This window comes from Miscanthus floridulus, chromosome 10 (genome assembly GCF_019320115.1).
Source record: "Miscanthus floridulus cultivar M001 chromosome 10, ASM1932011v1, whole genome shotgun sequence".
In the NCBI taxonomy this organism is placed as follows: domain Eukaryota; kingdom Viridiplantae; phylum Streptophyta; class Magnoliopsida; order Poales; family Poaceae; genus Miscanthus; species Miscanthus floridulus.
The window spans coordinates 135,292,308-135,305,923 of NC_089589.1; the positions used below are offsets into that span (position 1 = coordinate 135,292,308).

At 46.9% G+C, this 13,616-nt stretch overlaps 1 protein-coding gene across 1 annotated transcript; it reads right to left on the reverse strand.

The window, feature by feature from the left end:
• Positions 1-9,241: 9,241 nt before the first annotated feature.
• On the reverse strand, positions 9,242-13,393 carry LOC136489739 (uncharacterized). Its single transcript, XM_066486294.1, has 2 exons — positions 13,346-13,393; positions 9,242-9,973 (listed from the first exon to the last, which is right to left on the reverse strand). Exons 1-2 carry the CDS (start codon positions 13,391-13,393, stop codon positions 9,242-9,244), a joined length of 780 nt encoding a protein of 259 aa, XP_066342391.1.
• Positions 13,394-13,616: the final 223 nt, after the last annotated feature.

Below are 13,616 nucleotides of genomic sequence, written 5' to 3' on the forward strand. Positions count from 1 at the left end.
GGATGGTAGTCAGGTCACAGACTTATTTTCCTGAGCACATACTTGTTTATGGGAGCGGGAAAACTTGTTACTCTCTTGTCATGGGTTCTGTCTCTTTTTGGACCGACTTTTAGGGTGGTTTTTGGGTGGAGGTCCAAGCACCGCACTGAGTTCGGGACTCAGGTGCGGGGGCTTGGAGTCCAAGTTTGAACGGGGACCTGGACCCCTTGACAGGAGAGTGATGAGTTGGTCTTGCTTGTGCCTAGGGTACACACGGGGCGTGTGTTTTGGGGTACCCAGTTGTGATACATTGGTTCATGAATCACCGTGTGATATAGTACGACTTGGCTATGGTCTAGCACCATAGTAAGAACTGAAACTTGGAAAGGATAAAATGGTTCTGATTGCTTACCACATGCTTGGAAGAAGCATAGGCGCTTATATAGAATGGCTAGCTAATGAACTAACGATGACTACTAATAAGATTAAATATAAGGATGCACATTTAGTAATGCTCCTGCAGATGCAATCAGCCCACCAGCCAAATAGCCTTGCATATCCTTGGTTTCTTTTCTTTCCTACTGACGGGTAAGTCTTGCAGAAAACAATTGAGTACTCAGGGTTTGTTCTACCCTGTTGCAGGTGACATGAACATGTGGAGCTGACACTTGTGTGTGGAAAACCTCCTAGTGGGCTCAGCGAGGATTTCCTTTACGTTGCAGACATAGAGTTTATTCAAAACTTCCACCCAAAATGTTTTACAATGGAAAAACTTATAACCTGTTATGATGTATATAATGGATCATCATGTTAATGTTTAACTTGTCATTATATGATTTTATTTCCGCTGAAACTATGATAACATGGTTATATTCCGCTATTATAAACTAAAATATTATACTCTGATGTTGTATGAACAGTGATGTAAGAAATGGCTAAAATGTTGTAAGCTTTATTCTCCCATTTATGATCCTGTGGAAAAATATTGTTTTTTTTGTTCTCCCATGGGGTGTGCTTGACAGAACTGCCTGATGTAGCTCACTTTCGGGGTGCTTAGTGTCTAGTGGAAGACAAGCGCCTCCGTAAGAGTGTTATTTCGGGTGGTTTTGCCATATGTGGTATCAGAGCATAAATGAGGAAATAAAGCTTTGAAACCCTTTTCTAAATTTAAATTTGACAACCTATTTTTACCAAAAGTTAGGGCATTTGCATACGTAGTATATAAGTAACCCTATTGTTATTATTAAGTACTGAGAATAGGTTTAACTAGGCTTTCTCCGGTAGACTGACTCTCACATAGTATACGATCTGTAAGTCCATCGCGCTGGTATTGCCTTGGTTGTAGTGCCTGTATTGCTGGCAGATACGCCATCCATAGGTGTCATGTGTGTCGTATTGTGCGCGACTGACCAGTCCTTGTTCGGGAATGTGGCAGAACCGCCTAATCTAATGCTTCCCAGGAGTACTCGTCTTCCATTAGACACTAAGTACCCAAGGGAGAAAACTAAATTACTCGGTACCGTCGGGCACACCCCAAGGGAGAACCCAAAAATCCATATTTTTCCATAAGGATCACAAATGAGAGAATAAAGCTTACGTTATTCTTAAACCATTTCTTACATCACCTTTAATACAACATCAGAGTATAATATGTATTGTTATAACTGCGGAATGTAATCATATTATCAGAGTTATGAACAATTTAAGTTAACAACGGAATATAAACATGTTATCAAAATTACAGCGGAAATAAATATCTATTCATGACATGGTGAAGCATTGTTATATAAACTATGACAACAGATTATAAAACTTTTATTTAGAAAACATTTAGTGAGAGTTATAAATGAAAACTATGATCGCATCGTAAAGGAAATCCTCTCTGAGCCCACCAAGAGGAATTCACACACAAGGGTCAGCTCTAGCATCCACCTGTCACCTGCAACAGGGGGAAATAAAACTCTGAGTACTCAATTGTACTCAGCAAGACTTGCCCAACAGGAAGAAAGAAAAGACTCCAAGGATATGTAAGGCTATCAGGCTGGTTGGTTTATTCCATTTGCAGGAAGCATTACTAAGCGTGCATCCTTATATTCGATTTTTATTAGCAGTGCATTAGTTCATTAACTAACCTTTCTATGTAAGCACATGTTCTACATTCAAGCAAGAGTTGAGCAATCAGTTCCATTTCAGTACCTTCCATCTTTCAGTTCTTACTACGGTGCTAGACCCAAAACAAACCGTACCAGGTTGCCCGGCGATTCACGAATCAATGCCCCCAGCTAGGTACCCCGAAAACTCACGCCCCGCTTGTACCCCAGGCACAATTAGGACCAACCCATTACCCTCCTATCATGGGGCCCAGATCCCCGTCCAAACTAGGACGTCAAGCCCCCGCCCCTGAGTCTCGGACTCAATGCGGTGAAAGGACCTCCTAACCCAAAAACCACCATGACAGTCGGTCCGGAAAGAGCCAGAACCCATGACAAGAGAGTAAAAAGTCTTCCAAGCGCCCATACACAAGTATGTGCTCGGGATAATAAATCTATGACTTGCCTCGAGACTTATGCAACGACCGGTCCTTAACCGATACGGACAGGAAACAGTGTAACCAAGCTATGTCCCATTGGCCTCAGGACACAACCTCTTACACCTACCAAAACCCAAACCATATCTCTGCCCAGTCACCATTTTTTCTTTCCACCATTTATAATTTCCAAGTGATAATAATACAGTAATATATTTCTATCTCTCGCGAGTGATAGGCAATCACTCGACTTCTACCGGAGTCCTGTAGCATATCAATCTACATGATCCTATTATACTAGTAATACTCATAGGCTAAAGATATATATATATATATATATATATATATATATATATATTTATATATATATATATATATATGCAAGTGGATTTCATTCAACTCCTTAAAACTTAATGCACAAATATAATTTAAAGTGTAGAAAAGTAGGGGTTATGCACCGGGGCTTGCCTGGGTAAAATATAATCAGAAGTTAGTTTTCCATCATGGCGACACGATCTCCAAAAGCACCATTTCTCCAGCAACTCCTGATGACTCCACGATCCATCGGTGTCCCTATTATGATATGCAATGCAATGCAATGCAAAGACATAATTAATCAACTGCAACCGTGACTGTAAAATACAATTTATGCCTCTCAAGTTAATGAGCTAGTTCTAACGACGACCGTACTTAGGCTACATATCCATATTGTCGAATAAGGCATTATTTCCGAACAAATGTTTTAGTTATACAATTCCAGGGTGTTTCTTTACTCCATTCTATCAATTTAATCTTTATTCGAAATAGGACATCATTATCTATCTAGCAATCTAATTATTCTGAAGCTACAAAAAATTATGGTGAGTACCTAATATTGCTAAGAACTCACCGTAGAAATTTTAGATCCAACACTATTACCAATTTACCATAACAATTCCTACAAGTTTACATTTTCATAATATTAAGCAATCTAAATCAATCAGAGCAACCCTAGAAACATCTTAAAACTAGGTGAACCAATTATACTAACAAGTAGATCCTAATTTTAGGAACTCAACAAAACTAGTTTGGTATTTTTATGATTTTTCTATGATTTACTACGAATTTTACAAGTTTATTTATGAAACTAAATTAACAATTGCTTTAGAAACTAAAAGGGTCAGCGGCCAGATCGGCCCAACGGTCCGCAGGCATGAGCACAGCCCAACGCGACGCGACGGTGGCCTAGCAGCGCAGCACGGCTCACAGGCGCGCGCGGCCTACCGACCAGGCGCGGCCCAGCGGCACATGGCCTGCCCAGACAGGCGGCACGCATGGCCCACAAAGGAGGCCGGCGGCCCAAGCAGGCAGCGAGCGTGGCCCAACCAGCCAGCCCAACTGGGCAAGCCCAGGGTGTGCTGGCGGTTTTATAAAAACGACCCTACGTTTACCTTAAACTGATACGCAGTCCAACCTACAATGTTCATGTGAGTCACATCAATGCACCTAGAACACATGAAAAGCTGCTATTTACACATCCTCACCTTCTCTTCCTCTCCAAAAACAGAGCACAGGGCAGAGGAGCATCGGCTGGCGACCAATCCCGACCGAGGAAGGCACGACGGCGGTGGGAGGCCTACTGGTGAGTTGCACGGGAATCCACGCGGCCTCGGGCTAGCCGCGGCGAGACCTGAGCTGGTCCCCAGCAGCCTACCCGCACGAGCCGTGGTGTTGGCGAGTCGGCTGCGGCGGCGTAGGTAGAGTGGCTCCTCAGCAGCAGGGGGCATGGCACAAAGGCAAGGCGGTGCGGAGCTCGGCGCGAGGCGAGCATGAGCCTAGGGCGCACGGCGTGGCCATGGCACGGGAGGCAGGCCAAGGCGAGCAGGCGCCAGCAGCAAGGTGACCCGACAGTGGTCTAGAGAGGGGACGCGACGTGGGATCCGAGCGCACCTGCGCGCGACAGCCGGTGACGGGCAGGCCCCTTCGGCACCAGGTGGACCTAGCGCCGTGTGTAGCACCTAGTTTTAAAAACAAAACCAGATACACACCATATGTGAGCCCAAGAAGTCAAATCTCACATATAGCTACAAATAAGAGTAATATCAAAAGACAATGCTTAAATACATAGCGTATTAGTGTAAAGATTATAACCTCCGATCTTCAGACAAGTACTCCAAATCCACAGGGACAGCTGATTGGTTGATCACAAGCCTAATTCCTCCTAACTCTAGCAATCTGGTACCCATCCGGGATTTTTCCAAAGATTTAAAAAGTAAGCAAGCGTAAGTACATGTCGTACTCAACAAATATAACATGGGGTTCATGAGGCTCAAAAGGCTGACACTGGTTTAACTACGATTTGCTTTTAATGAGTCATCTTTTAGCAATTGGGTGACAACAAATTTATCACAAGTCCATAAACATATGATCAGGTAAACATGAATAATGAATAGCATAAACGGTAATCATTAGTGAGCATATTCATCATCCATATCATTAGTGTTCATCATCTATTACGTAAGGGTTCCAAGGCCGCTCATCACCATGAGCACGGCTGATATACCAGTTTTACACTCTGCAGAGGTTGTACAATTTCATTGTGAGTCGTGATTTACCCTTTCGCCCGAGGTGATCAGCCTCTTGACCCACTACCAAGGAAGGTCGGCAGGGTTCACTATGAAGCCTTTCAAAGGTTCGTCTAACAAGTTAGGGACGCTAGGGTTTCCCCATCAATAAGCATGAGCCCCCCTCCAAGGAGTGACTAAACAAATACCAAGAAACCAAAGTGCACCCTCTTGGCAAGCCGAGATTATACAAATCGGAGCCCCTCTTGCGCCATAAAGGTAACCTCTAACAATCTAGAAAAGGTCCTCATACTGAGCTAAAGCCAGAGCCATATAACCCTCATAGCTGTACTGTAAGTCCCGGATGATCACTTATAGATAAGTCCTTAGGGAGAGGAATCTAGAGCACCATAAAAACAGCTTAATGCTCTAGCCCCCTGGTTCCATGTTGTTAAAAAACATCTTTTAGTGTTTATTGCATATACCATTAGTCAAGTTACAAGATCATAGTTGTAGTTGAGCACTAGCATCATACTACCCAATGCAATACCCTATAGGTTACAAGGTACAAGGTATCAAATATCTAGGATATCCTTACTGGCAACAAGGAAGACACATGCAATATGAATTAAGTGATTAAAGGTGTATAGGACAACAAGAAAGACCCATGCTATACTTGCCTTAAACACCGATCCTTCGGTAAGCTTTATTCTTCAACGTTCTTCTTCTTCTTCTTCTTGATCACCACGTATATATCACCGACTGGACGTAATCATAAAGCACCACACAAGCATCCATACAATCATACACGAAGCAAACAATAGAACTAAATCAAAACAGTACACCAATCATAGAAAAATAATTAAAAGAGTTTGAAATACGATTCTACGCATTGCTATGAACACAGTCGCAAGAAGCACGCTAATCGGAGCTACGGTGAAAAAGATACATCTACCGAAAGATTTGCTCATAGGAGAAAATATAAAACTATTAGCTTCATGTGTTTTAATTATATAAAAACATATATAAGATATTTTATAGATAATATAATTTAAGTCAAATTTAGATTCGAATTATAAAACTAAAGTAAAACAAATCATATTTTATCTATAAAATCCTGTTACATAATTATTATTCAAATTAGAGTTTAAACAATGAAATTCTAGAAATAGTGATAGGGTAACCACTGTTACTAACGCGTAGATCTCGTCGCTATGAATCTAACACAACTTGAACGGGTCAAAATGGAGTTAAAACGTAGAAGATATGATTTAAACAAGATTTTCTTTAATAAAATAATAGATTAAATCTAACCTCGAATTTTAAAAGTTGAAAACATATTTAACAGCAGTATGAACATATAGGTTATGAAATTACGAACCTAACGCAAGTTGAACGAATCAAATCGCAATTAAAACGAAGAAACTGCAGAGATTAAAAGATGTCATACGTGAACTAGTATTATACAATTCAGAATAAACAAAAAGGATCAATTATTGCATGTGGATGAAATAAGCATGGCGTCATTAGCATATTAATTTGATGAATAAAATATTTACGTAGCAAGGGAGGTTGACCTTTTCATCCGGGTCTTCCTCTAATAATAACAGAGAGCACGCAGAGCTTTGAGAACCAGGACAGCGAACCTGCAGATGGTGGCCGATGATGATGGACAGCGGCGAATTGCTCGTGGAGTTGTCCGGCTTCTGGAGAGCCTGCAGCGCCGATGGCATGGACGTGCTCGTCTCAGGCGACGGGAGACAGTTAAGAGGCAACAGATCCGACAGAAACGACAATGGCCGGATCAGAAGTTGTGAAGATCACAGCAGCCCACACGACGACGAGGGACGGAGCAGTTTAGAGGCAGGTCGACGAGCAGCCGATGATGAAGATCACAGCAGCCGATGGACAGCGGCGAACTGCACCGTGGATAAGTACGTGCTTCACCTTGCGTACGAAGGAAAGGAGGCTGCGCCGGGCATCTAGGGGCACGCTAACAAATTAACTCTGGCGGCGCGTGCGTGCGGCCCAGGACTCCCGAACTCCCGATGCTACCCTAGCCGCTGCCTATATAAATGAGACCCAGGACCTCAGGGAAGGGCTAATCACACTTTGCATCTTCAAGGTGAGTAGCACTAGCGCAGCCAGGCTTCTCAGCAGGAAGCGCGTATTCGCAATCCACCAACGCCGACGTCCACTACATGCTTTGCCGAGTGCAATTATACTCGGCAAAGAAGGCTTTGCACTCAGCAAAGCCTTTGTCGAGTGCTGCACTCGGCAAAGAGCTGTCGGCATATCCCTTCACGGCAAAGGATTCTTTGCCGAGTGCCGCATGTCGGGCACTCGGCAAAGGATTTCTTGAGTGCCACGACGGCACTCGGCAAAGAAAAGCCGACGTGATGGCCAGGTCACAGTGACGGCCCCTTTGCCGAGTGCCACGCGTCGGCACTCGGCAAAGAAATGTGTTTTTTATTTTTTTTTAAAAAAAATGCTTTGCCGAGTGCCTGAATCTGGCACTCGGTAAAGCTTGTTTTCTTTTTTTTGGATTTTCTTTGCCGAGTGCTGTAGGTAGGCACTCGGCAAAGCTGTGAAGCTTAGTGTCCCAGATTCCCAGCTTTGCCAAGTGTCATGGTCATAACACTCGGTAAAGAAGTAAAAAAATCCATTTTTTTTGTTTTTAGTCTTCCATCGTTGCAAACAAGATATACATCACACACACACACACACATATATATATATATATATATATATATATATATAACACAACTATATATCACACAAATATATACAAATGTATATCACAATCCACCACAAACACAAACATAGCATACAAGTATCACAATCTCGACTCCCAAGTCCAAAGTCCAAACACACAAGCATAGTTCACAAAGTTCACAAGTGCATTATATCACAACAGCTGCCATTTGAAGCTCACGGCGACGGTCCGGGTTGGGATGGCCCAAAGTGCGATCCCGGCGACCCTCCGAGGTGGTTCGACGCCGCCCCCGATTGATGCTGCACAAAATAGAAGAGATTGCATGTGAGCGACAAGAGAATAGATAAATATGCAAGATAAATATCCGCCACTACCACCACCACATCACCACCATCACCAACACTTCACCACCACCACCACCACACCACCATCACCACATCACCATCATGACCACCACCACCACCACACCACCACCACCATGAGCACCACAACACCGTGACCACCACCACCAACACCACACCACCACCACCACCATGACGACCACACCACCATGACCACCACACCACCAGGGGTGATTTTAGCCTGACTTGGGCGGCCTGTGTACATCCACTCACCGTTATCCATCCTCTAGCATATACATGAGCGAGTTATATAACCACCAATTGCATCTGAACGACGTGCCTACTGTCTAATGGGTGAGGATAGGTCCTAATCCCACCCGTGAATGCGTAGATGAGGTTAGTTTACATGCTCTACTCTGATCCGAGACAGAATTTCGGCAGCACCTCCTCGCTGTTCTCCCGATACACGTCTTGGAAGGGAGAGTGTGTATCCGGAGAACAACAGGGAGGTGGTGCCGAAACTCTATCTCGGATCGAAGCAGAACATGAAAACTACCCCATCTACGCATCCGCGGGCTGTCCAAAACAGTGGACAATCTGAAACAGATACGGTCTTAGATATGTGAAGATCCGCATACCTCCAACCGTATCTGTTTCGAACAGGAGACGCCTAACTAGGTTACACCGATCTACGACAACGATAAGGAAGAGAGGTTATTCATACCTAGGGTGGCGGTGGAGTCAGGCTAGCGGGGCAGTGGCGAAGTGACGCTGTGTAGGCAGGACCGCAACGCCGACGAAGATGATCGGGGTCGCCTACGTACTCCGGGTCCCCTCCGACGGGTCCTGCTCTGCAAAAGAAGAATTATAATACTATAAGTTAAAAATTTCGGTAGAACCTCCCCTATACGGGGAGGTTTCCAAAACCCGCAAGAAAAAAGCCGGCACAATGGCCGACAGCATATATACGGCACGAAGGCCCACACATCCACGTACGGCACGAAGGCCCACACATCCACGTACGGCACGAAGGCCGTCAATGACATACAAGGCATGAAGGCCGACAACCGGGGGCGGGGGGGGGGGGGGCTTTATACCTTGGGTGGCGGTGGAGTCGGGCGACACGGTGCTGGGGTCACCTTCGTCTCCAGCGAGGGGCGGGGACGACGACGGGGACGAACGGCGAGGGGCGTGGCCGGCGGCCGAGGCTCCTCCTCCTCCCTTCTCCTTCTCCTCCCTTCTTCTTCTTCCTTCTCCCTTCTCCTCTCCTCCACATCCCTTCTCTCCTCTGCTCCCCTACTCCTCTCCTCCACTCCGGCGGGTCAGGGGCGGGGGGCAGCCGGGCAAGGCACCACCGGCGGCGGAGCGGGGCCGGGGCGGGGCCGGCTGCGGTAGCCGAGCGGCGCTGGGTCAGGGCCGGGCGGGGCCGGCTGGCTGCGGCGGCGGAGCGGGGCCGGGTCGGGGCCGGGGCTGCGGCGGTGGTCCGACGGCGGAGCGGGGCCAGGGCGGGGCCGGCTGGCTGCGGCGGCGATCCGGCGGCTGAGCGGGGCCGGGGCGGGGCCGGCTGGCTGCGGCGGCGGCGGAGCGGGGCCAGGTCGGGGCCGGGGCTGCGGCGGCGGTCCGGCGGCAGAGCGGGGCCAGGTCGGGGTCGGGGCTGTGGCGGCGGTCCTTCGGAGGAGCGGGTCCGGGGCGGGGCCGGCTGGCTGCGGCGGCGGAGCAGGGCCGGGTCGGGGCCGGGGCTGCGACGGCGGTCTGGCGGCGGAGCGGGGCCGGGGCGGTGCCGGTGGTCGCGCGGTGGTGGGGCGGGGCCGGGCGCGCGCGGCAGTGAGATGGAGAGAGAGAGTGGAAGCGAGCTGCGGTCGGCCCGCTAGGGTTAAGTGGGTCGGCTCTTTGCCGAGTGCCGAGATGCAGGCACTCGGCAAAGAAATTCAACGTTCTTTTAATCGGAAAGAATAAAAAAAATTCTGAAAAATCTTTGCCGAGTGTTTCGACACTCGGCAAAGCTCCAAGCACTCGGTAAAGAGCGCGTCTCCCGTAGTGGTCCGGCCACCATCCAGAAGGCTGAACGTCCGTTCCCGAAGCCGGAAGCATGGGCGGAGCCACGTTGATGCCTGGGTATTCCCAGGAATACTCAACTTTTATGCCAAAAAAATACTTATACATCAATTATACATATATGTATATGTTATAGTGGACTTTATTCTCTATTTCTCAAGTCAAAACGCCACTCGCATCCGATGTGCAGGCATCCACTCTCACGGCCCATCTCAAAGCCCCTACCTGATGGCCCAAGAAAGCAGGAACTAGAGCCGATTCCTGCCCAATCCCTGCTTCGATTCCCCGCGATGGTTGCGGCTCGTGACTGCGGGCAGCAGCTAGTGGCTACGCTAGGGCGGCTGACGCTCCCCCCACACGGGTGCCGAGCGCCCCTGTATTGCGCGGGGGCTGTTGGCCAGCTGGGCAGGCCCCAGGGCCGGCCGCGACGCCATGCATAGCTGCGTAAAGCCAAGGGCCATCGGCCGAGAACAACAACGAGGTGCCTATTGCCTTAATTTAGGATTATTTGTTACTAGCTGTTCGAACCCCGGCAGCCGCGTAGCGCGCGCTTTTCCACAAAAAAATGCGCGATAGGAGATAGGAGAAAAATCCTTTTTTTACGAGAATTACATTGTTTGCCACAAATATTTGTTCGCAAGTATTTAAAACAGTAGAATTAGGATAATAATTTAAAATTGGCTTGGCCTCAAAATTCTTCCTTGAGCCTATTCCTATGCAGCCCAATATTATATATCTATATCTATATCCATATCCATTTCCACATCCATATCCAACATATATGTAATAATATTAATTAACGATAGAGCGTTTTCCTGGTTCCTCACTCTCTCCTGATTCCGTATGAGTCAGAGTAACAATCGGATTCCAAAACAAATTGTAAAGCATGACACAACCATTGAATAAATCTGTAGGCCTCATGTGCCGTACGAGTTAGGCCAGAGAACGTCTGGGTGCAACATGAAGTCTAATCCCAACAAAAGTTTGAAAGTATGACGTGATGTTTGAATAAATCTCTAGCCACAAATCTTCTAGGTAACCGTATAATATGCTATATATGTACCGTTGTGACACACATGCAAGTTTATAAGATAAACAAAATTAAAAAAAAAACAACTTCTAGAATAAGGGAGAAAACTCTAAATCTGACAGGGTTGCTATGAGAATCAATGGCTGGAAGGAGAAAACTCTAAGCATGGACGGTAAAGAGATACTGATAAAGTATATTGCTCAAGCTGTGCTGGTATTTTTAAAATTCCTAAAACCATGTGTAAAGGAATAACAAGCGTTATATCCCTCCGTCCCCAAATATATGTCGTTTTCGTTTTCCGATAAACAACTTTAGGAGATATTCTCCAAGAAAGAAAAATAGATGAGTGTAAATGCGTCTTTTGGCAGCTTAGAAAGATATTTATTTGGGGACTAATGGAGTATTTGTTTTCCATTACTAAAAAATGATTTAGAAGATCGTTATAGATGATGCTCAAGCAGCGGTGGACAAATTATACATATGACTTCTTCACCCTCCCGCAATTTCAATCCTAGGCACACATTTCCTACATTAGCACTAATCTACTAAGGTCCAGTTTGGCAAAACTCAGCTTCACCATTGAAGCTGTTCGAGCAGCTTTCTCGGTGAAGCTGAGCTGTTTTGGAAAAAACTATTTGGCAAAACATCTTCACCAATAGGTTCATGCATGGCTAAGAGGAAAATGAGAAAGAGAGCTATGAAAAGCTACTTTTTTCAGCTTCTCCTCTCTTCATTTCTTTGTGAGAGCATAAAAAAAAGAGTTTCACCCATGAAGCTGTTTTAAAAAAAGGTTTTTGACAAAAAAAATCAGCTCACGATAGCTGATGAAGCTGCTGGTGCAGCTATGCCAAACAAGCCATTAGTCTTCCACAGCTACTATATATATATATATATATACACATACTATGGTCATGATCATGTGTTATTCACGAGTGTCGATTCGCACGATTGAACGACTCGAGGTCTAGCTGCAGCACTGGAGACGACATGACATGCTAATAGGAGTAGCTGCTGACCTTGCGGCCGCCGTGTGTGACACCGCCTTGCGCGGCAGCTGCGTGCCGTCGTGACCCGTCGTTGTTAGGTTTAGTCGCACATCGGTAATTAATGGTGGGAGAGCACAACATAATTGCGCGTGGGCAGCCCTCACCTGTTAGTCTAGTCTTTTTGTTTGAGTTAGGCCTAAGGCCTAGATATGTTGTGGGCTTTGGTGCACCTGGCCCGAGGGGTGCTGGCTCATGGGTATAGCGAGCTAGGTCAGATTCCGTTGCGCACTCTAACAAGTGGTATCAGAGCCCATGGTTGGAAAACCTAGAAAATCTCAGGGGTCACATGGTGACGGGGGATCCCGTTAACGTCTTGGAGGTCACACGGGTTATGTGTGATATGGAGCGTTGGACTCGGGGCCTCGATAACGTCTTTCGGAGATCACACGGGGTTGTGTGATGTGAAGAGTTGGGTCCGATATGTGATGGGGGAGATTGTTAGGTTTAGTCCCACATCGGTAATTGATGGTGGAGGAGCAAAATATATAAGGTCGGGGCAGCCCTCACCTGTCATGCTAGTCTTTTAGGTTGAGTTAGGCCTAAGGCCTGGATATGCTGTGGGCTCCAGTGGACCTGGGCCCAAGGGATGCTGGCTCGTGGGTATAGCAAGCTAGGCCGGATTTCGCTGCGCACTCTAACAAGTGCTATCAGAACCCATGGTTGGAGAACCTAGAAAATCTCAGGGGTCACATGGTGACAGGGGAGCCCGTTAACGTCTCGGAGGTCATATGGATTATTTGTGATATGGAGCGTTGGACTCGGAGCTTGGATAACGTCTTTCGGAGATCACACGGGGTTGTGTGATGTGAAGAGTTGGGTCCGATGTGTGACGAGGAAGATTGTTAGGTTTATTCCCACATCGGTAATTGATGGTAGGGGAGCACAACATATAAGGCGGGGGCAACCCTCACATGTCAGGCAAGGCTTTTGGGTTGAGTTAGGCTGTCTTTTGGGTTGAGTTAGGCCTAAGGCCTGGATATGTTGTGGGCTCCGGTGAACCTAGGCCCGAGGGGTGCTGGCTCGTGGGTATAGCGAGCTGGACCGGATTCCGCTGCGCACTCTAACAGTCGCCTTTCGGCATCGCTGCCCTGCGCCCCGGTCGCCTTACGCAGTCGCCGGGCGCCGTCGTGCCACTGCATGCCTTGGCAGCCGCCATCGCTACTTCATCAGATTGCCTGGTACTCTCCGGAGCACCAGTTACAGCACCGTGGGGCCAGCGCTTTGTTTGAACTTTGTGATTGCGTGAGGAAGAAGGCAAGCAAGCAGGTGCTTCATCAGCGATTCAAATTGGTGTCATGCTCGTGATCTTCGGCTACAGCTATAGCTTGTGTTCTATATTGTTCTATCTTTCGTTTTCTACTCGTCTAGAGTATTGTTGT

Excerpts from the sequence above, each read along its gene's own strand:
- LOC136489739 (XM_066486294.1), bottom strand. The coding sequence starts at position 13,393 with ATGGCGGCTGCCAAGGCATGCAGTGGCACGACGGCGCCCGGCGACTGC. Across the intron at positions 9,974-13,345 it reads CGACGGCGCCCGGCGACTGC|CGGGCCGACCGCAGCTCGCT; the intron begins GTAAGGCGACCG and ends ACTTAACCCTAG.